The following is a 27,543-nucleotide window of genomic DNA, read 5'->3' as shown; positions in this document are numbered from 1 at the left end:
ACAAGTTTAAAAAAAGAACAAAGTTGGAGAACTCAGACTTCCCAATGTCAAGCTTACTACAAGCTATAGTAATCAAGATAGTATGGTACTGGCAGAAATATAAGTCAAGGAAACAGAACTGAGAGTCCAGGAATAAACTCTCATAATTATGGTTAACTAACTGTTAACAAGTGTGTCAGGACAATTCAGTGAGGAAAGAATCACCTTTTTCAATAAGTGGCATTGGAATAACCGGGCATCAACATGCAAAAAAAAAAAAAATGAAACTACCTCACATCATATACAAATATTAACTAAAAATAGATCACTGGCATAAATGTAAGAGCTAAAACCATAAAACTAGTTTAAAAACAGTAGTACATCTTTATAATTCAGGATTAAACAACGATTTCCTACTATGGCATCAAAAGCACAAGCAACAGAAGAAAAACTTCCTCAAAATTAAAACTTGTGCACCAAAAGACACCTTCAAGAAAGTGAAAAAAACAACCACATAACGAAAAATTAAATTTGCAAATCACTATCCAACAAAGAACTTTTATCAACAATATATAAAAAAAATTCTAAGTCAATAATAAAAAGACAAATAACTCTACTGAAAAACAGGAAAATAATTAGAACAGACATTTATTCTTAAAAGATCTATAAGCAGCTGATAAACACATGAAAAGAGTCTTAGTACCACTAGTCTTTAGGAAAATGCAAATCAAAATCACAATGAGACGAGGTTACCATTTCACACATATTAGAATGACTATAATAAAAAAGACAGACAGTAACAAATGTTGGTGAAGATATGGATAAAGTAGAAACCTCACACATTGCTGGTGGGAAGGTAGAATGATACTGCTCTTTTGGAAAAGTTTGATAGTTTCTCAAAATGCTAAACATTTTTACCATATAACCCAGCAATTCTACTCCTAGGAAGAAAGGTAGATTCACACAAAAACTTTTAAACAAATGTGTATAACAGCATTATTCACAGTAGCCAAAAAGAAGATAGAACCTAAGTGCCCATCAACTGAATAAGAGATAAGCAAATGTTGTATATCCATACAACAGAATATTATTCAGCTATAAAAAGGAATGAAGCACTGATATATGCTATAATATATGATGAGCCTTGAAAATATTATCCCAAGAATCCAATCACCAAAAGCCATACATTACATGCCTCCAACTATGTGAAATGTCCAGAATAGTCCAATCCATATATACAGAAAGACTAGTGATAGCCTGAGAGTCGGGCAGGGAAGGGTGAAGCTAGAAAGGGGAGTGACTACTACTGGGTATAAGGTTTCTTTGGGGGATGTTGAAAAAAGTTCCAAAAATAGACTGTGGTGATGGTTGCACAAATCTATGAATTTATGTGAAATATATCTCAGTAAAGTTGTAAGAAAAAATTACACTGGGCGAAAGACATAAGATCCAAAATAATATTATGTGAGTTCATATATTAATAAATTCTTCTTCAAACAAAACTCATGCACAATGACAGAAATCAAAGAGCAGTTGGCTGCAAGTGGAAAGATGAGGGGATGAGAGACCTTGGGTAATAAATGTATAGATTAAATGGGTATGTACATTTGCTAAAACTCACTGACCTCTACATTTAAGATTTATATATTCCACTGCAAGTAAATTGCACTTCAATAAAAACATAAAAAACATTCATAACTGAGGTTTATGAAGTGAATATTCTTGGGTTAGCACATCAAGTATTTAAGAAAAAGGGCAATGTGTAGAGAGGGTCCCCAAGACCATCTTCAGGTTTGGTGATTTGTTAAGAAAAATCACAGGTCTCAACATATTGTCGTACTCATACCTATAATTTATTACAGTGAAATGGGAAAAAAAAAATCTGCAAAAGGAAAAAGCATATAGAGTAAGTCCAGAGGAAACCAGGTGCAAGCTTCTAAGCATCCTCTCCCCGTAGAGTCATACAGGATGTGTTTAAATGCTCCAGCATGAAACTGTGACAGTATGTGTGAAGTGTTGTTGACCAGGAAACTCATTACAGACTCAGTGTCCAATGTTGGGGGCTGGTCATGTAGGCACCCTCTGTTCAGCACATACTAAGAATTCAGACTCTCAGAAGGATAGCAATTGTTTAGCACAAACTATAGTGCTTGTACAAACAGATTAAAAACAGTGAGCCACTCTTATCGTTAGGATATCCATGTTCCCAGACACTAACCAAGGGCTAATCTTGCAAGCAAGGCCTTTCTAAGGATAGCACACCTGCTATGCTAACTATTTTCTACACAGGCATGATACCTGCAACATACTTCCAAATGGTTCTGATAATAAGAAATACCAGCACCACTACAACAATACGGAAACAGAAAAAATTAAGTAAATGTGTCAAAATGTTCACAACTGGTAAATCTGGATGAAGGGTTTATGAGAATATTTTGCAGTATTCTTATACATTTCTTCAAACTTGCAATTATCTCAAAATTAAAAGTAAAGAAAAAATTAATAGGGATGAGAAGAATTTTATCCCTAAGGGACAATTTTTTAAAATAAGGAAATATCTAAAAATAACTTCAATAAAAAACACATATACTTACATAAAAAACTACATTATTATACTGAGATATAAAATATTTGAAAGGATTTACATACCATGTAACAAAATGCAAATATTAAATATCACATAGTTTTCTATTAGTCCCAAGTTTTTATAGTGGACATCTGATTCTATCATTCTAGCATCTTTTTTCCCATTTCTTGTAGCAACAGAATTCTTCTATTGAACCGGACCCATTCCATGAGGCCACTCATATGGAGGACCCATTCTCATGCTTTTTAGGTGCAGCTGACCCTGCTCTCCACAATTCCCTTTCCCCCAAGACCATTTCCACCTAAATGACTAGACCTCAGTGATTTGAACTCCTATACCTCTGGACACAGTAACTGGCTCAGACATAAGCAACTGACTCAAGGTGGGCCAACTAGATAAAGTATTAAAGAGAATTCCTGGTTGCTAAGTTGGAAAAATTAGTCTCGGCTGCCTAGAGCCATCTTACTCACCTTGTAAAGAAACCCAGCAAAACAAGCAGAACCCAAAGATATAGTGCCCAGACAACATAATTTAAGTCCCCTGGATCCCTGGATACAGCAATACCTGAAGCTACCCATATCTCTGGAACACTCAGTGACATAATGAATATCTTTCTTTCCTTTCTTTGCTGAAAAAAAAAAACTTAGGCTACCATAATTAGGTTTTTGCCTCTTGTCATCAAGTCTCAACATACAATTAAAATAATCCCAAAACCAATAAAAATATAGATAAATAACACATTAAACAAGGTAGATGATCCTTAAAGTGACTATAGTAAATCTTTGTAACTCAGTTTATGAGCTAAGAAATATCATAAATTAATGAAGAATAAATTATTCAACAATAATGACTAACAGGGAAACAGTTACTCGAAAAAAAAAAAAACAGAGCCTCACTTCACATCCCGAAAATTAACTGTCCAAAATAGCCCAAATAAAGAATATACCAATACTTACCTATATTATTTTCCAGCCACTGATGTCCTTCAATTAGTTGATCAATTAAGGCAAAATAATGTGGAGTAGCTTCATCAGGCATAACCCAGCCACCTGTCACAATTTCAAGCTGACCATTTTCTATTAAACTAGAGAGAAAACAACAAGTCTACATTAATAAATATAAGAAAAGTTCAAATGAAAAACTAAACAAGCATAAACATTAAGAACAGCCTTTAAATATAACCAGTATGTATACTAGTTGTCAAAAAATGTTTAAACCAGTGAATGAATTTCAACTTCAAGACCTCATGATAGCACCCGGTGTCTCAGGTGACCCCTGCCCTTCTGCAGGAAAAGCCACACAGGTCATTCTGGAGGTTCCTTCCACAAGGGTATAAACTCCCACACAGCCTCAAAGATTCTTAATGTCAAAAGCCACATCTAGTTGGTTTATTTATTTATGTGAGACGGAGTTTCGCTCTTGTTGCCCAGGCTGAAGTGCAATGGTGCAATCTCGGGTCACTGCAACCTCCGCCTCCCAGGTTCAAGTGATTCTCCTGCCTCAGCTTCCCGAGTAACCAGGATTACAGGCATGCGCCACCATGCCCCGCTAATTTTGTATTTTTGGTAGAGATGTGGTTTCTCCATGTTGGTCAGGCTGGTCTCGAACCCCCAGCCTCAGGTGATTCGCCCGCCTCGGCTTCCCAAAGTGCTGGGATTACAGGCGTGAGCCACCGCGCCCGGCCCATATCTAGTTTATTTCTGAATCTTGCAGAGCACCTAGAAAAGTGTTTTACACAGAGTATATGCTTGATGAGTGTTTATTGGAGGGCTGTCATTTTAAGCACATTATTTATTTCAATATACTTTTATCAAAAAATCAGTATTTACTTTAGTCCTTCTGACACTGATAAGTTAATCATGCAAACTACCCTAAAAAATAACAAGGGTAAAGCTAGTAAATACCACATGGCTCTGGGAATACAGATAACATCATAAAGTACTTTGCTCCAGATTCAGTTGAACTGTAGAGTTTACTTTCCATTACTGAGTGAAAGGCTCTAACAGCATCATTACTTGTCTATTGGGTATTCCTGTGCCATAATACCATACCAGGTAACATGATCCCTAGTCCTAATAAAATTGTTTTGAGAAGATACTTTCCCCTGAGAAGAAAAAAAAAAAAAATCATAAACTATTAAAATTTTGAAATAGTGCCCAAGGAAGCATAAAAGTCAAGAATTTAAGCAAGGTCTGGCACGGTGGCTCAGCCCTGTAGTTCAAGCACTCTGGGAAGCCAAGACAGGAGGGTTGCTTGAGGTAAGGAATTCTAGACCAGCCTGGGCAACATAGGGAGATCCCATATTTACAAAATAAAATTAAAAAGTTAGCCAGGTGTGGTGGTGCATGCCTGTAGTCCCAGCTACTTGGAAGGCTGAGGTGGGAGGATTGCTTGAGCCTGTGAGTTTGAGGCTGCAGTGAGCTATGATTATGCCACTGCACTCCAGCCTGGGAGATAGAGTGAGACACTGTGTCGAAAAGAAAGAAAGAAAAGAAAGAAAAGAAAAGAAAAGAAAAGAAAAGAAAAGAAAAGAAAAGAAAAGAAAAGAAAATTAAAGAAAAGAAAGAGAGAAAGAAAGGAAGGAAGGAAGGAAGGAAGGAAGGAAGGAAGGAAGGAAGGAAGGAAGGAAGGGAGGGAGGGAAAGGAAGAAAGGAAGAAAGGGAAAGAAAGAAAGAAAGAAAGAAAGAAAGAAAGAAAGAAAGAAAGAAAGAAAGAAAGAAAGAAAGGAAGGAAGGAAGAAAGAAAGAGAAGGAAAGGGAAAAGAAAAAGAAAAAAGAAAAGGAAAAAAATTGAGCAAGTATCTATCTTAAGTGTCACAGACTTGCCAGCCTGCAACACGATGGTTTGGAAAATGGGGGAAAATTTCAGAAAGAAGCAAAGCAGCTTTAAAAACGACATACATCACTGGATGCCTACAGCTAACAGCCAACTCTCAAGCCAAATTTAGTTGAAGCAGACCAGAGGCACAAAAGATGAATAACTATTTTCCTACAAAGCATATGACAGAAGCCACATGAACACAACATGTAATTCAAACATATGCATGATCATATAACCAGTAACAGAGTAGATAATGGACATAATTTCTAAAAAAAATCAAATAATAAATTCCCTGCAAAAATTAAAGAAATAAATTTATGTTGCCATGGGGATCACCAACTAATATAATTTCACATGGAGAATATCACTCATTCGAATGTCTAAAGAAACACAATACCCAGTCAAACTTCAGATTCTCAAAGGCCCAAATCAAGAATCTACAATGAAGAAGCTGGAAATTTCTAAAAAATGCCCTTAAGAACACAACTAAATTCAAGGCTACTGGTCCCACCTTTACTGTAGATAGACCTATGCATACAATTAGTTCTTTTTCTTATCTTTCTGGTGATTGCCTGATTTAGCCACAGTTCTAGAGGCTATGGACCAAACCTGCCCCTTATGCCTTATGCTTGGCAGCCTGAGATGTCAGGACAGTATGAGATTTAGTATCTAATTATCAAATATGGAAACTTGACTTCATTATTTCAATATATCAATAAATAGGTCTTTTGGAAAATTTCAGATAAAAGTTCAGATATAAATCAAAAACAAACTCTTCGCTGATCTTGAATAGAGAAAAAAACTACAGATTAAGAAAACTAAAAATTAAGTGGAAAAAATTTACTCCAATCACAGAACTTTTCTTTTTTTCATCTATATCAGTTTTAATTTACAACATAATTCCTGTCCCCCAGGCATCAATGGTCTTCAAGAAAGTCAACCAGCCAAGAATTACAGTATATACAGTAACTAATTTTCCCAGCTCCATTTGTTAATAATCCATTTCTTCTCCATGATGCCTGGGATGCTACTTTCATCAAAGACTGAATTCTTATCTGTACTTAAAGGTTAAAGACTATTCTATTAATTTTGAGGAGGCATGAAAAACTTCCCACCTATTAAAATGTTTTCCAGCATTTACCTATTTTCTTCTCCCCTATCTTTCCCAGTGTGGCTGGTCTCAACTGCCCTCATAGCTCAGCTCAGAGATGTCTTCATGTGCACCCAAGCTAAACTAACACTCCTACTGTGCCCCCCATTCTATCCATCACAGTCTTTATCAGAAACCAAAATTACCTTGTTCATTGTCAGATCTCCACTCTTTCCCTCCCGACCTCTACCCACCCTTAGAATGTAAGCTCCAAGAGAGCATGGACTAGAATGTGCTTTGTTCACGTTGGCATGTCCAGCACTCAGAAGCTTGCTTGGCAGATAATGGTCATTCAAATATTTGTTACATAAATGAGGAATTAATTAATAAGGCCATCAGTTTAATATTAGTATTTACCTACAGTTTTTATGTTAGAAGAAGCTTATAGATACTTGCAAAATAAAATAGAAAGAGAAAGGTCAGTCAGAATGAAGTTTCAATTATCTAGGTATGAGATGATATGATCCAGAATATGGTAGTGGTAATTATGAAATATGGAGGAGGAGGAAGACAGGGGAGACATCACATGAAAAAGTACCAATGGTAATTAGAAAATGGCTGAAGATAGATGAAAAGATTAATGCAAATATGACTTAGAGTTTTAATTCCAGGTGTCTAACGGAATGGTAGTATCAATACACAGACAGTGCAATTGCGTTGAGAAAGGAAGTCACTTTGTAGTAATGCATATAAATTTGGACAGGGCTTTTTGATGCCAGTGTGACATCCAAAAGGAGTTAAGTGAAAAAGAAGAGTAAGTTTAAGAAAAGGGGCCAATTAAAAAGTTAAGTTTCAAAGAACTATTAACAAAAGAGAAAACAGCGAATGATGAGAAGTTAACAAAAAACAAGCAAAAAGGAGAGTCAAAGATCAAGCTGAAGGAAAATATAAGAGAAATGGAGATAAGAAATGCTAAAGGACAAAAATAATAAATCTGAATTTAGTCTGAAACAGTCTAGAAAAGAGTAATAAAGAGCAATCTGTCCTTCCGGTTGGTAAAAGCCATTAAAAAGCTACCATAACTGTGACTTAGAAATAAACACATCAGTGAGTCAGAATAGGAAGTTGAAAAACAGATTTTTTTTAAATATTTACATTATTAAAATAGGCATTGAAGATTTATTAAAAAAAAAAAAAAAAAACTAAAAATAGAACTACCATATGATCCAGCCATCCCACTACTGGGAAAAACTCAAGTATACCAAGGAAAAAAATCAGTACACCAAAGGGATACTTGGACTTTCATGTTTATTGCAGCACTATTCACAACAGCAAAGATATGGAATCAACCTAAGTGTTGATTTAGATGAATGGAAAAAGAAAATGTGGTGTATATATATACACAATGGAATACTATTTAGTCATAAAAAAGTATGAAATCATATCATTTGTAGCAACATGAATGAAACTGGAGGTCACTCTATTAAGCAAAATAAGCCAGGCACAGAAAGACAAATATCCTATGTTCTCACTCATATTTGGGAGCTAAAAAAAGAAAAAAAAGTTGATCTCACAGAAGTGGAGAGTAGAAGGACAGATACCAGAGGCTGGGAAGAGTATTTGACTTAGGGTAGGGATTGGGAAGAGGGGTTAAGAGAGGTTGGTTAATGGGTACAAACATGCAGTTAGATAAAAGGAGTAAGTTCTAATGTTTGACAGCAGAGTAGGGTGACTATAGTTAACAACAATGTATTGTATATTTCAAAACAGCTAAAAGAGGACTGGAAATGTTCCCAACACTTAGAAATGATACTCAAGGTGATGGACACCCCAACCCTGACTTGATCATTACCCATTCCATGCATGTAACAAAATATCACATATACCCCATAAATATGTACAAATATTTGCATCAATTAAAAATATAAAAATACAATAAAACAGCCATTGATTTAGTGGAGAAAGAATGAGTTATATTTTTTCTTTTTAAGACTCAATCAGAGTTACTTAAAACCAGTTCATAAGAAAATGCCAAGATATTATGTCATGGAAGCCAAGGGATTCATATTTCAAAACACTATGCTCATACAGGTTTTTCAGAAAAATTGCATGAGTAGGTCAAAAATAGGCAAATATATCATATCATATATAAATGACATCATAATAGTAGGCCAGAAAGTGCATAGGTTTTAGTTCCTCTTAGCATAGTTTCTTTTATAAGATAGAACAAAACATCCCATGGAAGAAAAGAGACAACATTATTTTAATATGGACCATATTGTAATAGTATGATACCTGATAGAATAATCAGGTTAGTGAGTACTCGTATTTCATTGAACTGCCTGTTTTTCCTAGGGTATTACCCTCTAACCCATCCACAAGAATAGAAAAACAGATAATAAATCAGAAGATTCTCACAAGCAGGAAGGTTTGGTCTGATATAAAATATTTGCTGTGTTGAGCAAAAACACTTGCCATTAACAACGACAACAAAACCCAAAAACATCAGGACACAAATTTGCCCTGAATTCTAGAACATATATGATAAGCACTTAAGGAAGCATCTGATGAGTGAAAGAAAAACAAGAAATAGTCCCCAAAAAACAAAGAAAATTGTTGACCTAATTATTGAGAAGCATAGCAGTAACCATCATCATTTAGTGATAACTACAAAACCTAGGACTAAAAGTCTTAACAGAAACAATATGTCTGGAAACACTTTAAAAAATATTTACAAGCAATAACAGAAAAGCTATGTTAACCTAAAAAAGTACCATACTTAAAGCCACTGTTGTTAGTGATGATAAAAATAAAATGAAGATGGATTGTAGCTGTACATTCAAGACTAACGATTTTTTTAAAGTAATGAGAAATACCCATATCTATAGAAAAATTTACTTAGAATGAATACAGGCACTTCCAAGTATTTCCATTCACAGTGTTCAACAGGTATCAATTGAACTATTTCTCTGACAGGTAGGGGAATATTAGTGGAGAAAGTTAATTAAAAAAATTAAAATTTAAATTAAAATTAAAAAAAATAAATTTAATTAAAATTTAATTAAAATTATAAAAAAAAGATGTGCCCACATCATAGGGTTTATTGTTTAGTTTCTACAAAGACATTCTCTGTCTATTTTACATGTACACTTCATGGTATTTCCTAATAAACATGAACTCTAAAGGCCAAAGTGAAAGGATATTGGGTAAGTAAGGGAAACAAAGGAATATATTTATCTAACAAATCCAGAAACTAAGAAACCAGGAACTAATTTTCAAAATTAACAATACTTGTGTTTCACTTTTTACACTGAGTTGACTTGTAACTAATGGTAAAAGACATTAAAATACCACCATGTTTCTATTTCAATGATGAGAAATTTGGTATAGAAAGCTAAAGAAAATTACTGATCAAAACTAAGCTGAGCATATCTGTCGTTCCTCATTTTACCTAACATGTAGAATTTACTGCAAAGCACAACAAGCTGCAAATCATTTTCTCTGAGTGTCACTTTTTCCCCTATGTAGAATCATCAGACATTTGGAATTTGGTCACACACAGAAGGACACACTCAAAGAGCTTTTCTCTCTAATGGGGAAATTGCTACAGACAACTTAGTAGCAAACAATGCATCATTTAGCAAGCTTCAAAGAATCATAAATTAATTTCACATAAGAAAACCGTTGAATTTCTAATCACACATCTGGAGAAACAGGAAATAATACAAGATGACATACAGTATTTCATCCTTAAATTTAAAAAACATTTTAAATGAAAAATTCAAAAACACAGAAGCTCCCAATGAATCAATTTATACCCTAAAGACATTCTGCTAATCAGATTGTCTGATTCATATTCCTTTCATGGAGAATATCTAGTAGGCAGGGAAAAAAAATTTGTTTTAAAGCCCCTTATATAATGATAGGGGAAACTCACTGTATACTTTTGAACATTGTTGATACATACCTATACAGATTTAGTGTATGAGGAGCAGAGGGCAAATCAGTCATCTCTCATGATTTCTTCCTCATTGCAATCCAGCCACATCCCCTTCTTTCAGCTAGCTGTCCATGCTGTCTATCTACCTGGAATGTTTTCCCTTCAAATATCTGCCTCATTGGTTCTTACAGGTTCATTAGGGGCTGTTACTGGCCACCACATCCCACCCAAATCCAGCCTAAACTGTTATCTTACAGAAAATCTAACTTTTCTTCCATAACATTTACAACAAAATTTAATTGCATATTTGTATGTCTACTATCTTTCTATTCCAACAGGCTGTAAGTACCATGAGTGCAGGAATCACATCAGTTTTGTTCATCATTTAACACTGATTGTTCCTATTAGTATAAAATTGTAAGACATGGGTACCAATAATGCAAAAAAAAAGGGCAAAAGATACAATGCAGATATTTCAGAAATAACTGGCTCATAAAAATGACAAGAAATTTAATCTCACTCATTAGGAAATGCAAGTTAAAACTTCATTAAGATGCCACTTTTCACCTATCAGATTAGAAAGATCGAAAAGTTGTATAACACACTGTGATGTTAAGGATGTAGACATAAGTAGTCTCACATACTGCTGGCAACAACTATCAAACTGTAAAATGCATATGTACTTTCATCCATGCTCACTGAAAATGAGTAAGAAAATATTGTATTTTAAAATAAGAGCATTATATACACTAAAGACAAAAGATACACTAAATACATTACCAAGAGGCCAGAAATAAAATTGGAAGTAGTTAAATAACAAGTCCCATTCACATAACAGACTTTACTAAAAGATTCTCCAAGATACATGTTTAAAAAGCACTGGTACAACGCCCATTAGGGATGCCTATTACTTAAAATAATAAAACAGCAAATAAGTGTTTATAAGGATGTGAGGAAACTGGAAATCTGTGCATTGCTGGTGGGATGTAAAATGGTACAGTAGTATGGAAAACAGCATGGTGATGAAAAAATTATGCACGAATCTTGTATTACACATCCTTATACTGCCCTTTGACTCCTTGGTGCAATTCCACATTATTCCCAGGCAGTATACCCTGTAGAAAAGGCATGTCCACTTCCTTGTTCTAAAACGATTTGGGGAAAGCCCTAAAGAATAACGTTTTAGGCAACAAAGAGGACAAAATCATACAGCTAAATGTTGATTATATTGTCAGTCAAATGAAACTGCTGTACCCACCCTCTCCCCGCCAGCTCTGTGTTACCTTTGTATAAAATTAGATTATAAATAGAGATCATGGATACAAACAGATGTTTTCAAAGATAAAAGTTAAAAAATTACCTAGATCCCCAAAAGTAAGAGATTAGTCAAGTTAACTCAACCATACAGTGACAGAACATTATTCAGCCATTAAAAATGATATCACAGAAAACTAGTGAAATTCATAAATGTTTATAATGTATTTTGCAAAAAAGCATGACATTAAAATATAACAAAAATACAAGAAGCACACGTACAGAATTACTGCCATTTTCATGTCAATGCTTATCATGCTCATATTTATGTCTATGTAAAATGTTTAAATGTTTTACTCTGCCAAAAAAAATACACCTAAATTGACAGTGATTTAAAAAAAAATTTAACATAGAATTACTATGTGATCCAGCAGTCCCATTTCTGGAGATGGAAAGAAGGGACCTGGACAGATATCTGCACACCCATATCCATATAGCATTATTCACAGTGGCCAAAAGGTAGAAACCACCCAAATGTCCATCAAAGGACGAATGGATAAATAAGCTGTGGTATGTATTAGGTTGGTGCAAAAGTAATTGCGGTTTTTGTCACTACTTTCAATACATACAGGGGAATATCATGTAGCCTTAAAAAGGAAAGAAATTCTGATACATGCTACGACATGAATGAGCCTTGAAGATACTATGCTAAATGAAGTAACGCAGACAGAAAAGGACAAAAATTATATGATTCTACGTATATAAGGCACCTAATAGAGTAGTCAAACTTGTAGAGACAGAAAACAGAACAGTGGTTGCCAGGAGCAAGAGGAATGGGAATTACTGTTCAATAGGTACAAAGTTTGCATTTGGGGTGATGATAAAGTTCTAGAGATGGATGGTAGTAACAGCTGCACAATGATGTAAATGTTGTAATGCTATTGAACTGTACACTTAAAAATTGTTAAAATAGTACATTTTATGTTATGCTTATTTACAATTTAAAAAACAGACCCACTCAAAAAAAAAAAAAAACCAGCACAATGTGCATGGTATCATTGTATAATATATATGCCTATGCCTTTATGTGCATGTGCATATGTTTTCCCATATATCCATAAAATAAATAAGAGCCTGGTCATAGTAGTTACCTCCTGTGAAAAGAGCAAAATGACAAGGAGACAGGAGTGGCTGAGTACGTTACTTTTCATTGTGTATCCTTTGTATATATTAAGGCATATATTAGAAAGTAAATTAAACCAAATTTTTTTCTCAACTATAAATGCTATAACCTGTGTCTCCTAAGCACTGAAAACTAACAAAACTGAGGCCAGATGCGGTGGTTCACATCTGTAATCTCAGCACTTTGGGAAGCCGAGGCTGTCAGATCACTTGAGGTCAGGAGTTCAAGACCAGCCTGGCCAACATGGCGAAACCCCATCTCCACAAAAAATACAAAAATTAGCTGGGTGTGGTGGCACATGCCTGTAATCCCAGCTACTTGGGAGGCTGAGGGAAGAGAACTGCTTGAACCTGGGAGGCAGAGGTGGCAGTGAGCCAAGACTGCAACACTGCACTCCAGCCTAGGCAACAGAGTAAAGCTCTGTCTCAAAAAGAAAAAAAAAAAAAGTAACAGAACTGTAGCTTAAAAATAGTCATGAAAATTTATTTAAAAATATATCTTGGGGCCAAGTGCAGTGGCTCACACCTATAATCCCTGTGCTTTGGGAGACCAATGCAGGAGGATCACCTCAGGCCAGGGGATTGAGGACCAGCCTGGGAAATACAGTAAAACCTATCTCTACAAAATTATAAAAATTAGCTAGGCATGGTGGCATGCACCTGTAGGTCCTAGCTACTCAGGAGTCTGAGGTAGAGTATCACTTGAGCCCGGAGTCTGAGGTTGCAGTGAGCTATGATAGCACCACTGCACTCCAGCCTGAGTGACAAAGACCCTGTCTCTAAAATTAATTAATTAATAGAAATAATAAATTTCTCATATGGTTCAATAATTTCTGCAAAGTTTTAATAAGCATGGGATGTACTTTAAATCTTTCACTGTAAACAATACTTTATTCATGAAATGCTCATTCAAAATAAGTTGAAAAATGTGAAAGACATTAAAGAATAAAATTTTAAAACTCACTACCTTGATATATATGCACAAAGGGTTATGGTAGCCAGAGTTTTTAACCAAGTTAATTTACTTAACATTATACCATGAACATCTTTCCATATCAAGAGACACATATCATTATGTTTACTGTATTGTATTATTGTATTTATTGTATTGTATGTTTATATTGTATTACATTTTCTAAAATATTTTTAATTGAGATATAACAATATACAATACACATATTTTCAGTCTCATGAATTCTGACAACTGTAATCACTATCCAAAATAATATATAGACTACTTCCACCAATTCAGAGTTCCCTCATGCCCCGCTCCACTCCATGCTCGCCCACTCACCCTGCCCCCAAAAAACATTCTGACATTCCATTTCTATCACAATAGATCAGTTGAGTCTCCTCTCAGAATTCATAAAATGGAAATCAAACAATATTTACTCTTCTGTCTCACTTCTGCTTAACATTTGTGAGACTCATCCATATTACTGTGTATTTCAGTAATTTATCATTTTTTTACTGCTAGGTATTGTGTTGTATGAATATACGACAATTTTTTAATCCATCACCTGCTGAAGGACATTTAAACTGTTTGCAGTCTGAAGTTACTAGGAAAAAGCCTGTATGAAAATGTCTGTACAAGTCTTTTTGTGAACATTTTTTCATTTCTCTTGGGTAAATTCCTAGGAGTGGAGCTCCCAGATCACATGGTATATATTTTAAGTTTGGAAAACTCTTTGGAGGCTTTTCAGAAAGTCGCCCCCATTTTACATTCCCACCCGCAATATATGAGAGTTTCTGTTGCTACACATTCTTGCCAACTTTTGACGTTGTCATCTTTTTTATTTTAGCCATTCTAAAAGGGTTGGAAACAGTATCTTCTAGAAGTTTTGATATGTATCTCCCTGATGGCCATGATTTATCCAGCTTCTACACACACACACCCTCGCTGCGCACCCTCCCCAACTGCTGCTGTCTAATAAACGTCTTTCAGGTGTTCAAACATGCCTTTGTTAATCCCTGGCCCATAATCACCATTCTCTTCTCACAACCTGAAATTCCTTCTCTGCCCTCTGACACCCATTTCTTGACTGGCTAGTTCTAGTCATCATTCAGGTTTAAGCTTGAATAACATTTGCTTCAGGAAGCCTTCCAAGACCCCCTTCTTGCCTCTATAGAAGAAAACCCTTTATTGTTATACTGTGTTTAATTACACGTCTTCCCTGCTGTTTTCTGAGGGCTGGGACCAGGTCAGTCTTGCTTACCTCCTACATTTCTGGAGCATAACACAATAAATATTTGCTGAATGAATGGTAGAAGTAAATAAGGGAAGGCTTCAGAGATGAGGTAATATTTCAGCTGAGTGTTGAAAATGAGTAAGACTGAAATTATCCAGTGCACAAAAGGAAAAAAATAAAAATCCAAGCTGAACACACGCAAATTCCTAAGAAGCATGAAATAGCATGTGTCTGAGGTCACCCGTGGCTCAGAATGCCTAAGAGTAGAATGTGACGCAGGAAGTGACTGGAGGTAAGGATGAGCAAGTTGGGAGGAATCAGACAGAAAAAGTCAGTATGCGTCAGGCAAAGCATAGTGGCCTGTGCCTTTTGAGACTGAAGCACCACAAAGCATTTTAAAGCAAACATGGTGGGACTCATATATTAGAGAACTAACTCTGTTGACGAAATGGCAGACACTTAGAAGTGGCACAGCTGGAAATGGAAAGACCATTTGGAGGTTTTCACAACAGTACGAGACAAGAGCAATGGAGATGAAAACCAGGGGTCAGAGTCTGGAGGCACTGAAGAGGCAGAAGTCACAGAGCTTAGGGACTAACTGGATGTCACAGGAAAGGGAGGTGGAAAAGGCAGAGCACCACAGAGGTGAAGACTATTTGCCCACTATTTCTGGGGCAAGACTGCCTGGCTTGGGTCCTATTTCCACACTTACTAGCTGGGTGACCTTAGGCACTTTCCTTAACACCTCTGCCTCAGATCCCTCAACAGGAGAATGAAGATGATAAAGAACCTTAACTCAAGAGAATGCTAAAGGATTGGCTGAACAAATACACGAGTGCTTATCTCTTACTATTGCCACTAACTAGAGAACAAGAAGTCCAGGTTGGATCTTTAGATCTGGAAGTAGTCCAAATGCCTGGTAATTAAAACAACAGTGTGGAAAAGCATGCAAAATGAAGAAAACTAAGCAGTGTTCCCCAACAGGCGAGAACAGGAATATTTGGGAAGTAAGCAGAAGAGGAAATCAGAGAGATGATGAAAAATGAATGGCCAGCAGTGCCAGAATAGACCCGAAAGTGAAAGAGCTCAAGGTCACTTCAAAGCTAAAAGAGGAAAGAATTTCGAGGAGAATGGAGTGGTCGATGTCAATGCTGCAAAAAAATCCTCTCTGAGGCTTAAGAAAGTATCCAAGGGATGGACGGAGCACCTGAGAAGTCCCTCATGGCTTTTACAGGTCTCCATGACATAAATAGATGCCAGTGGTTGAAGGGAATGAGAGGTGGAAGGATAGCCGTCTCACTCAAGACGAACTGGAATTGAAAAGGTAGGGATAGAACATATGCTTTCTAAAATAAACGTAAACCACTGCTTCAACTATTAGAACTAAAGTTATTTTAGACCCTGGTGCATTGCTTTCAGTGCTTTGATGAAATGCTAAATATCTTTAGATTCTAAACTCAATCCAAATCTGCAAATGACTCTTGAGTATCACAAGACACACTGTAACTTCCCATTGCTCTATAAATTTTACAGCAACCTTCAGTTAAATACCATAAAATCCAACCTGTATAAAACCTATAATGAATTAGTCCGTATAAGAACATTAATAGTCCAATTTCTTAGAAAACCCAAGATGCACATTAGTTAAGTTTGGATTCTTATTTAAAAATGTAACATCAAATATTTCTCTGATTTTAAGAAGCAAGCAGAGATAGTTGAGAAGACAGTGGAAGGTTCACTTAAATATGAACCTGGGGAAAAAATGTAAGAAGATAATACAAAGATTACATAAATAAAGAGTTTGCATTCTTGCTAAAGCAATGAAACCCACCAATTTGGTGAAGATAAAAAGTCTATATTAACTGATGGTACCTTCCTCCCAGCACACATTTGGAGGCCCTTTTCACACTAAAAGATCCACAAAGAGAAACTGGTCAAGACTTTGGTGAATATATAAACTGTTCTTAGGTTCTAATAACTCGTGGGTTTCTCCACTCAACACTGGTCTCAATAGCAAGAGCAGATGCAATATAAAAGCTGTTCCAGTATCTCAGAGCCCAGAGAGGAACAATGAATATGTAACATGCTGTGTGCTAGTCAAAGGAAAGGCTAAGGCTAATGTTTCAGCTGCCTGACTCTCAATAAGGGTTCACATTTTGATGTATTATAAACATCATGCAGTATTTAACTGCATTTAGCCAAAAATATTCAAATGTGAAGCCTAAAAAGTTTAAAAAAATTACACCACCAGTCATTTTCAAAATTAAACAAGCGTAGAAGACAATACACTGATTATTTAATGGAAGGCAGCTTCTTTTAAATCCACTGGATATGTATTACCAGTAGGTACCATGATTATAATTGATTAAATTATTTCAGTTCACACGAAAAAACAGAAAATATAGATGCTGTTTATATAGATCGCTCTTTAGTTAACTAGATTTTCACTTTTAAAAGCTTATAGAGTTGAATAATAATGCTGCTGGGGGAGGGGATAAGAATCAAACAAGCACTGCTAGAATAGATTATAAGGATCATTTGAGTTATCTTTCCGTTAAGTTCCCACAGTCAATTGGTATTCTTTAGGGACAATGAAAGCTTACGTGGAACTCTGCTGGAATTAACAGGTTCTGCTCTGCAACAGCTAGCTTGCAAATTTAGGTACAGATATTTAATCCACAGCTCATCTTCAAAAAGAGAAAAACAAGCTACTGCATAAGCATTACACTAGAAGTCACACAAAAAAACTATTAGTAATGCCACTTAGTACAAGCTCAGAATTTTAAATAACAGGAGCAAACTTAAACATCTATTAAGTTTTCCTCTGAAAACATACATTTAAGCAACTAACACTAAGAATGTTTCGTTCAAGTAAGTGGGGAGGAATGCTATTACCCTAGTTCTACAAACAAATGTAATAAGTGAATAAAAGTGAATTATTATAGCTAGAAGAGACAGACCTTTAGCAAATCTTGACCAGAAACAGAATTCATCTGCCCTAATCTGGCTATAAAACCATTTTTCCTTCAAGCAAAATGATACTGTTGACGATCAAGCCTATATTCCAGAATATTTTCCAATGCCAAAAAAGCTGTTCTCACTCAGAAGTCTGAGTGAGACAAATCTGAGGGAGACAAAGATTGAGCACTAGATTCTAATCTGCAGTCCCCTTCAATATCTTACCATATTTTATCTTTAATATTGGACTGATTCATGAAATTGCCATTTTTGTATATCAAAAGTAGTCAAATATCGGCAATTTATATGGTTCAACCTAGGAAAAATAACCAAAAGAATAAAAAAAAGGCGGGGGGGGGGAACTTGCATCCAGGTAGAGTCAGGAGAAAGAGGCCATCCGCAGGCCACAAAATTGGCAGCATTTCTGACAGATATGGTACAAGTAAAACTGAAATAATTCAAGTATTGACCTGCAACTGACCTGCATGAAAAATCAGCATGAAATCCCAGCATAAATAAGAAGATTCTGAGAGATTCTGTCAACAGCTCCTAATCTGAAGGGCCAAGGGCTGAGGCAAAGCTGAGTCTTGGGACAGATACTAATCACAGACTCTTCACCCTCATGGCACTTGTGTGAGCCTCCCTCTGCAGAAGTCTCTCTGCCCATGCACTGTGACTGCTGCAGAGGCAGTCTCCTTAATGAAGCCATGCTGGGAGAGAGCCAAGCATGGCTGGCCTCACCTGACCACAAGCAGCAGGCAGCAGACCCAGTTTCCTTCTGAGGTGGCTGGACTCTGTGAAGCAGCACCCTCAGACACACATCTCCTACCTGGCTTACAGGCCACACAAAAACAAAGCTAGATGGAGAACGCCAGCCCTAGGCTCAGCAGCTACACCAAAGAAACAGAAAACCTTTCATAGATGGGGCACACCTTTTCCAGATCTTCTCATAGCCCCAGCTCCTCTCTTCTCTCACTCTGTCCTACTTACAACCAGGGCACCTTCCCCAACTGCTGATCCCTGATTTTCATATAATCTTGCAGGATGTAATTCTCCAACAGAGGAACTAAGGAGACATCCTAAGTTCCTATCAGCTAGCTTTCTGGTTTGCAAGCAATACAAACTGACTCTGGATACTGTCTTGAACACACAGAACTGAAGACAGGATAAAAGTCTAGGCTTAACAAAGGGCTGGAGGAAAATGAGAAATCATGCTGTAAGGAACACAAGGATCTTATCACAGGAAGAGTCTTGCAAATGCAGGTGCTGTGAGGAATGACCAGTAAACATTCTTCTGTGTCTGCTTCCCTCCCTCCATCTGTCAGCCCTCACTTCACTCTCTAAAGATTCAAAGCCCTGGGAAATAATATGCTGATTAACTGAGCTGACATCACAGCTGACTTGTCTGGGCTAGGCAACAAGGAGGAGGAGCTGACTTCCTTGGGTAAGAGACCACTTCCCAAAAGGAAATCAGGTGAAATGGACGCTGGTCAGCCAGTAACAACTAATACCCACAGCAAGGAAACTGAAAGTTATTTGGTTAGAAAAGAAAGTGATTCAAGGCAAGTTACACCATGTTTTGGGACAAATTTCAGGTGTGGATACGGCTGTTGTTGCTCACAGATAAATAAAAAGGAGGGAAATACTTGGACTTCGGACAACAATACAAAAATCACAGAAGTAAAGTTAGAACCAAACACTCAAAGCCAGAAAAGACTCAATACCAGAGTACTGAACTGAGGGGGTGGCAGGGAAGACTCAGGAAAAATCTCCCAAAACACAGTAAATACAACAAATTAAAAATGCATTTGAAAAAGAGAGACTAGAGACACAATAACAAGGTACTTGAATTCTAAAACAAATGAAACAAAAGCAGTAGTAAATTAGTAAGTACAGAACACAAAAGCTAAAGAAACATTTGAATTGATAGGTGGAAATCTTAACGAAAAGTTATACATACCTAGATATATAACTTAGTGAAAATTTAAAATTTCATAAATAAAGTAAGTGAGCACGGGGAAAAAGTTACCTTCAATGAAGCATTATATAAGAAAGTTTTAAGAGAGAAGAGAAAAAAAATTATAGTTAAAATCTTACCATTATAGGAACTAAGCACAGTGGCTGATATCTGTAATCCCAGCACTTTGGGAAGCTGAGGCAGGTGGATCACTTGGGCCCAAGGGTTCAAGATCAGCCTGCGCAACATGGCAAAATCTCATCTCTACAAAAAATACAAAAATGAGCCACCATGGTGGTGTGCGCCTGTAGTCCCAGCTACTGGAGGGCTGAAGTGGGAGGATCACCTGAGCCCAGGAGGTTAAGACTGCAGTGAGCTGTGATCATACCACTGCACTGCAGCCTGGGAACAGAGTGGAACCCTGTTTCAAAAAAAAAATTAAAAATTAAAAGAAAAGTCTCCCATTATAGATGACTTCAGCATTAAAAATTACAAATGGTATCCAGGAGAAATACTCAAAGTCTCAAATAAAAGTTAAAAAAGCACTAATGTTTATTGGGATTTTAAAATGTGCCAGGCATTGTGCTAAGCATGGTGTTTGAATTAATTCAATCCTCATAAAAACCAACAAAATTGGTGTCAATATTATCCTCATTTGACAAATGAAGAAACTGAGGTATAGAGAAGTTAAATAACTTGCTCAAAGCCACACAGTAGATGGGACTTGGCAGAATTTGAATCTAGGCAGCCTGGTCCCAGTTCCCAGCCTTTAGAACCACCAAGCTGACTGTCCTTCAAGTAAAAAGGACAGCAAACTCAAGCAAACGAGCAACAAAAGAGTGGTAGTATAACAGTATTAATTATAAAAAGGAGAAAAGATGGTGTCAATGATGATACATACAGTTTACAATGAAGAAAAATAAATCTTAGCCTAGGAGGGCCCACCTTGCAGTCCCTGCCCCACAGTAGATGTTCGGGAAGTGTCTGTTGAATGAATGAATGAGCTAAAACAGAAGCCAAAAAAGATCAGGCAAGAATGGAAAACAAACAAACAAACAAACAAACATAAAATACTCAAAAAATAAAAGCTGATGGGGAACAGTAGCACAAAATAAGTACAGTCAGTTCTGCTATAAACACTTGTTTTAAAAATGGGAATGAGTTCCCAGGTGATTGATTACATGAGGAAATAAATTTTGCCTTGCTATGCACAATTTAGTCTCCAAGAAACATTAGATGAAGGTACAAAACTTCACTCAGCTGAACAAAGCTGTATAAGGAATGCACAAGGCACACGCACACACCTCAAACATCTACCAGCTCCCTCAGTTCATCAAGGGTTATGAGCCACAGTCATCCACATCTGCATTCAACTTTCCAATAGATTTCAGCTAACCTACTTGCCATCACTTCTCAGTAATAACTCAAATCTATATTCCTTCCAATACACTCTTCCACAATCAAACTTTAGGCCTTTTTCAAGGTAAACCGACATATTTATTTATGCATTTTTTAACCAATTTAACACAGGTACAACTGGATTAGCATCTTTATTTGGTTTCCATGTTGTGTGTGTGTCTACATCACTAATGAAGTTTTAGACTGCTATGCTCTAACTATACTTTTTCATGAGCCCTGGGTTTAATATTGCACCATTTTGCATAACATGATTTTTAAGAATGTGTACGCAATATGACAGCAAAACTGACTGTACGAAGATAAAATTAGCAATTGTAAAATACTGAATTAGCAGATACCAAACTCTGTATTCTACAAACCCCACCTTTTCAAACACCAGTAGAAGCTTCATCAACACTGATTACACATTAAGTCACACACAAAAAAAAAAAAAATTCAAAAAACTCTAAAGAATAAAAAGTGTACAGGCCAGGGACAGTGGCTCATGCCTGTGACCCCAGCACTTTGGGAGGCCAAGGCAGGTGTTCAAGAGTTCAAGACCAGAGTTCAAGGCAGGTGTCATGAGTTCAAGACCAGCCTGGCCAACATGGTAAAACCCCGTCTTTACTAAAAATGCAAAAATTAGCCAGGCATGGTGGCGGGTGCCTGTAATCCCAGCTACTCGGGAGACCGAAGGAGGAGAACCACTTGAACCTGGGAGGCAGAGGTTGCAGTGAGCTGAGATCACGCCACTGCACTTCAGCCTGGGTGACAGAGCGAGACTCAGTCTCAAAAAAAAACAAAAAAAAAGAAGAGTATACGGTCCATATTCTATGGCCATAAGACATTAAAGCTAGTTTATAATAAAGTATAACTGGAAAAAATAGCACTTGCAAATTGAAAATTATTTTTCTAACATACTTCAGTCAAAAAGAAAACAGTAGTAATTAATATTTAGGAAAAAATACAATAATAAGAAAATAGCATATAAAAACATAAAAGCCAGTCAGACTATTGCTAAGAGGTAAACACACAGATGAACCTATTAAGCGGACTGGCTCATTTAGCCTTAGTGAAAGTGAGTAGAAGGAATTAGGAAAGATGAAAGCAGATAGGTCAAGAGTAAAAATTGGTAAACTATAAATAGGTTCTAGGAGAGTAAGGTGGGCAAAAACCAACAAAATTAAGTAAATCAAAATGAAGAAAAAAATCAGATTCCCAAAAGAAGTAACAAAAAAGTAAAAATAACTACAGATGGGATAAATTCTTAAAATCAGAAACAATCTGAGTACCTATAAAATTATTTTCTTAGAAAATACGAAATATTGTTCATGCTCAAGAAGTAAGGTAAGACCTAAAGACCTAAAAAAAAATTTTTTTTTTAGAGTTGAGGTCTTGCCCAGTCACCCAGGCTGGAGTGCAGGGGCATGATCACAGCTCACTGTAGCCTCTAATTCTTGGGCTCAATTGATCCTCCTACCTCAGCCTCCCAAGTTACTGAGATTATAGCCATTAGCCACTGCACTTCGCAAAAAATTTAAAACTTAATCAAAAAATTGCCTTTATAAAACAAATACCAACGCTTATGTGGTTTTACAGGACAGTTATTAATGTTTAAAAGGTTGCAAACTAGTATATCTAAACTACAGATTCAGAAATGCTGATGTGATCTGTTTGGCACTGTGTGTGTGTGTGTGTGTGCGTGTGTGTGTGTTTATGCATGCACATGTGTGCATATCCTGGTATATTAATCTAAATTAATAGCTAACATTTCAATGTAAAAACTCTAGGTATTTTACATAATATTTTGGAATTCTAGCTTGTCTTGAGTAACTGGAGGGATATCCTGACAACTCTGGTTCCACTGGCAGCATATGGCTAGAGTGGATGTGGCTAGCCCCTTTGGATGAGGTAGTTAATTAATCCCAGTACCGGTAGAAAATATACCCTTCACTTAAAGTACCTTCCTAGTCAAACCTGTAAGCATTTTAAGCCTCCTATCAGAAGGGGAAAAAAAAAAAAAAAAACAAACTCCAATGGAAATTATAAAAACTCAATTCTCCCCAAATTATCTTTAAATGTTTACATCAATTTTCATCAAAATCCAAAGAGATTACTTTTTTGATGGAGTACGAAGAATTTAACAAATTAATTACAAAGCACTTTGGGAAAATTAAATGTTCACTCATTGAAAGAACTTTTTAATACTGTTAAGAATAATGTATCATATATTTCAACATAACTAAAAGAGGAGAATTCCAATGTTCCTAACACAAAAAAATGATAAATGTTTGAGGTGACAGATATCCCAATGACCCTGATTCGATTATATATTATATGCTTATATTAAAATACCAGAGGTACCCCATAAACATGTACAACTATTATGTATCCATAATACCTAAAAATATTAAAAACAAAAAGACGAGAGGGAACTTCAACTGTCAGTTAATGAAATATATTATAAAGGCACAACAATTACAGTCAAACAGGAAAGTCCATGAAACAGGTCAAAATGCCCAGGAACTAATGCATATTTAAATATAATAAAGATTGCACTTCAAATCACTAGAAAAGGATAGACTAATTCAATCTTGGGAAGGCAGGATGGCGCAGTGTGCAAAGGAGGCAGCCTCTGGAGCTGGACAGCCTGGAGCACACGGAATGCCAGGCTGCCCTGTGACCCTGGACGAGTCAGTGTCCTGATGTGTAAAACAAGGATAACAATTGTACCTATTTCACAGAATTGTTTAGAAGATTATTAGTTACAATTTGTAAAGTGCTTAGAACAGGGACTAACACAATAAGTGCTGTACAAGTTACATTAAATAAATTAAACAATTCATTATAAGATAATTCTTAACTCCAGGGGATACACGGAGATCAGAAAACCTCCCAACGTAACATAATTTTTTTAAAATCAGTTTTTTAAAAAGTGAATGGTAAAAAATGAAATTAGGAAGAAAAAAAGCACTATTTATTTGACCTCTAGATTGGAGAAAACTTTTTAAAACATGACAGCAAAAGCAGTATCTAAAGAAAACAGAATAATAGATTTGAGTAGATAAATGTGTTAAAATTTTGTATATCAAACACTAAAAGATGAAAATAAATATTTGAGGAAAAATACGAGTTAAGGAATATGTGTATATAAATACTCCTACAAATCAGTAAGAAAAAGTACAATAAGCAAGTCACAAAAATCTTAACCTGTATGAGAAAATATGCAACACTGTTACCAATAAAAATTAAAATGAAATTTTTCAACCATCAAATTGGCCAACAATTTCAAAAATTATATTGCTGACTAAAAAGCAAATAAATTGATACTTTCTGTATGGAAGATTGAAATATACATTGAAACAAACTATACAGGAGTCACTTTAATAATATGCTTAAAAAAAACTTTTAAACTATTAAGCCACTTTGACCTAGTAATTCCATTTGTGGGACAAAGTTGGAACATAGGATTTTTTTCCCCCAAGGCAGAGTCTCGCACTGTCACCCAGGCTGGAGTGCAGTGGCACTATCTTGGCTCACTACAACCCTCTGCCTCCTGGGTCCAAGCATTCTCGTGCCTGAGCCTCCCGAGTAGCTGGAATTAGGCGTGAGCCACCATACCTGGCTAATTTTTTTGTATTTTTAGTAGAGACAAGGTTTCACCACGTTGGCCAGGGTGGTGTTGAACTCCTGCCCTCAAGGGATCCGCCCACCTCAGCCTCCCAATGTGCTGGGATTACAGCAGTAAGCCACTGCTTCCAGTGGAACACAGGATTTAAATGGAAAAGTTTCAAATGGCTTTTTCAGAGATGAACCAAAATCAATGAAAATGGTATGTGAAGAAATATAAGTTTCAGATATAAAGCTAAGAATTTTCACCATCTAAAAATTCAATACTTAGTTCATTGTACAATTAAGCTTTAATATTATCAAATTCCAAAAAAGTTTTAAAACAAACCTTTTAACAGCATCCTTCTTCTGAATATCTATAATATCCCACCACTTTGAAAGGTAAGAGATCTCAGACCAAATAAACTTCCTCCGTGAGTCTTCTTTCAGCTTTAGGACCATGTTATTAAAAATATACTGAGTCTTGTCTCTAAAGTAGTCATTGAAAGTCTTCAACCAACCTAAATCAAGACACAAATATACCACAAAGGTCTAATTCGTATGGTTGATTTCAACTCAGTCACATTCCATTGCATTACTTTGGACATCCTCAGAAGTTTCACTCATAGACATATTTTTAAAATTAACAGGTGTTTTCAATTAATGAAACTCCATTTTAGTTGTCATGGGACTCAGAAACCCACTAATATTAAAACAATGAAAACACTCGTGAAAACTGCACAAATTCAGATAGAAATGAGAAAAATAAGATAGATGACCTAAGGCCAAAAAGCAGTTATTTATATCTTAACAATTATAGTATCTAATTCAATTTTTTATCTCTAGTTTAATGAACATTTTTTCAATTTTAAAAATCTAAACAGTGTTAACAAGTTGGCAGTACTCCTAACAGGGGATCCAAATTTTATCCTCTTCTCATGCCACATCTAAAATTCTTCACCCATTAAATAAGTTAAACTAAGAAAAAAGAGATCGCAAGTATAAACTATACCTAAAAGCTTGCAGCAGACCAATAAGGTAATTACAGCATAAATATGAACACTGAGAAGTAGAATTCTGCAAAATACAGGCATTTGTTCCCAAAAGCTGCTCATTATTCAATTCCTTAGAAGCACAAAGTAACACTAATCAAACAACAAATGCGAATGCATATAGGTAAAATTTTTCAAAAAGAGAATTGTAGATGTTGACAGCTTGGTTCTCCTCTTTTTTCCTATACTTTCCAAATATCCCGGAAATTTTATCTACAGATAGTTGCAATTTGGCTATAAGAAATATTTTTAACACCAACAGGTGGAAACATAGCGCCATAAGGCAGACTACTAAAACGGCCAAGCAAAAGCGTACACAGCCACCAATTCCATCTACTGGTGGCAGGCAAAGTAGACCCCCAAAATAATAACCTGTTCCCATCTAAAAAATCTTATAGGGAGAAGTTTCTATATATCCAAGCTGAACTATTGGTCTATTGTTTCCAAACTTACATGTGAGAGAATTAAAGAGTAAGGGGGTCCAAATGGCTGTTTCTTATCTGTATACAGTTAAATTAATATGTATACTATATTTGCTGGCAAAAATAAATAAATAAATAAAAAATGAAAGCCTGCCAGGGCAGAGAAGACAAAACTATTCTGACAATGTGAATATGAGCTTTTGAAAAGAGCACTGCAGCTATGACTTATTTATTCCTCTTGCTTTAACTGAAATCTACTCATTTATCCTACAATTATTTACTGAGCACCTACAATGTGGCACGTATGAAGCTATGGGCCAAACAGAAAAACAATGTCAAATAGTCTTTACAGGACTTTCTTGATCTGGGGCACTTTTAACCTGATTTGGCACCAAAGAACACTTCCTGGATACTTCAATTTTTCCACATTTAACTAAAAAAGCCTGTGTCTATTTTTAAAACCTCAAAGATATTTCATGAAATGGTGGTCTGCAAAGAATTCCACCTAGCTTCACCAAAGTACTAACCTGGAGCACTGCCCTCAGAGCACTGAGCCACAATCCACCTCTGGATTCCCAGGGAATAGTCCAGAAAGCTCAACCAACCCGGATGCCCTAACTCCCTGATGACCATACCAACACCACCACGTTAAAAAACATCAAGTGCTCAGAACTGATATCATCATCAGTCTTTAACTGCCCTTTCCCACATCTGTACAATCAAATTAGGTAAAGGGGAAATAAAAAATATTCTGAACACCCAATTTGTAAAGTATACAATTAAAACACTTTTATAAACTGCTCCACATCTTAAACATATATTGGTTACCCAAAATTTCAGTCTGCACTGAATTCACTCTATGCCCTTGTTATGGACAGATCTGTGTCATATGCTGAAGTCTCACCACCTCAGAATGTGACTGTATTTGGAGACAGGTCTTTAAAGAGGTAATTAAGGTAAAATGAAGTCACGAAGATAGGCCCTAATCCTATATGACTATTGATGTACTTATAACAAAAGATTAGAACACAGATACACAAGGAAGACCATGCAGAAACACAAGGAGAAGACAGCCATCAACAAGCCAAGGAGAGCTGACCTCAAAA

At 36.1% G+C, this 27,543-nt stretch overlaps 1 protein-coding gene across 1 annotated transcript in view; it reads right to left on the bottom strand.

The window, feature by feature from the left end:
- The window catches only part of MAN2A1 (mannosidase alpha class 2A member 1), a 177,007-nt gene that overhangs the window by 111,524 nt on the left and 37,940 nt on the right, over positions 1-27,543 (bottom strand). Inside the window, exons 4-5 of the mRNA XM_030817529.1 lie at positions 25,313-25,484; positions 3,523-3,650 (exon numbers count right to left, since the gene is read on the bottom strand). Of these exons, the coding sequence (XP_030673389.1) occupies positions 3,523-3,650; positions 25,313-25,484 (300 nt within the window). The remainder of the gene's footprint in view (positions 1-3,522; positions 3,651-25,312; positions 25,485-27,543) is intronic.

The sequence above is a fragment of the Nomascus leucogenys genome, chromosome 2 (genome assembly GCF_006542625.1).
Source record: "Nomascus leucogenys isolate Asia chromosome 2, Asia_NLE_v1, whole genome shotgun sequence".
In the NCBI taxonomy this organism is placed as follows: domain Eukaryota; kingdom Metazoa; phylum Chordata; class Mammalia; order Primates; family Hylobatidae; genus Nomascus; species Nomascus leucogenys.
The sequence above is the reverse complement of the archived record's forward strand: the minus strand, read 5'-3'. Positions and strand labels throughout refer to the sequence as shown.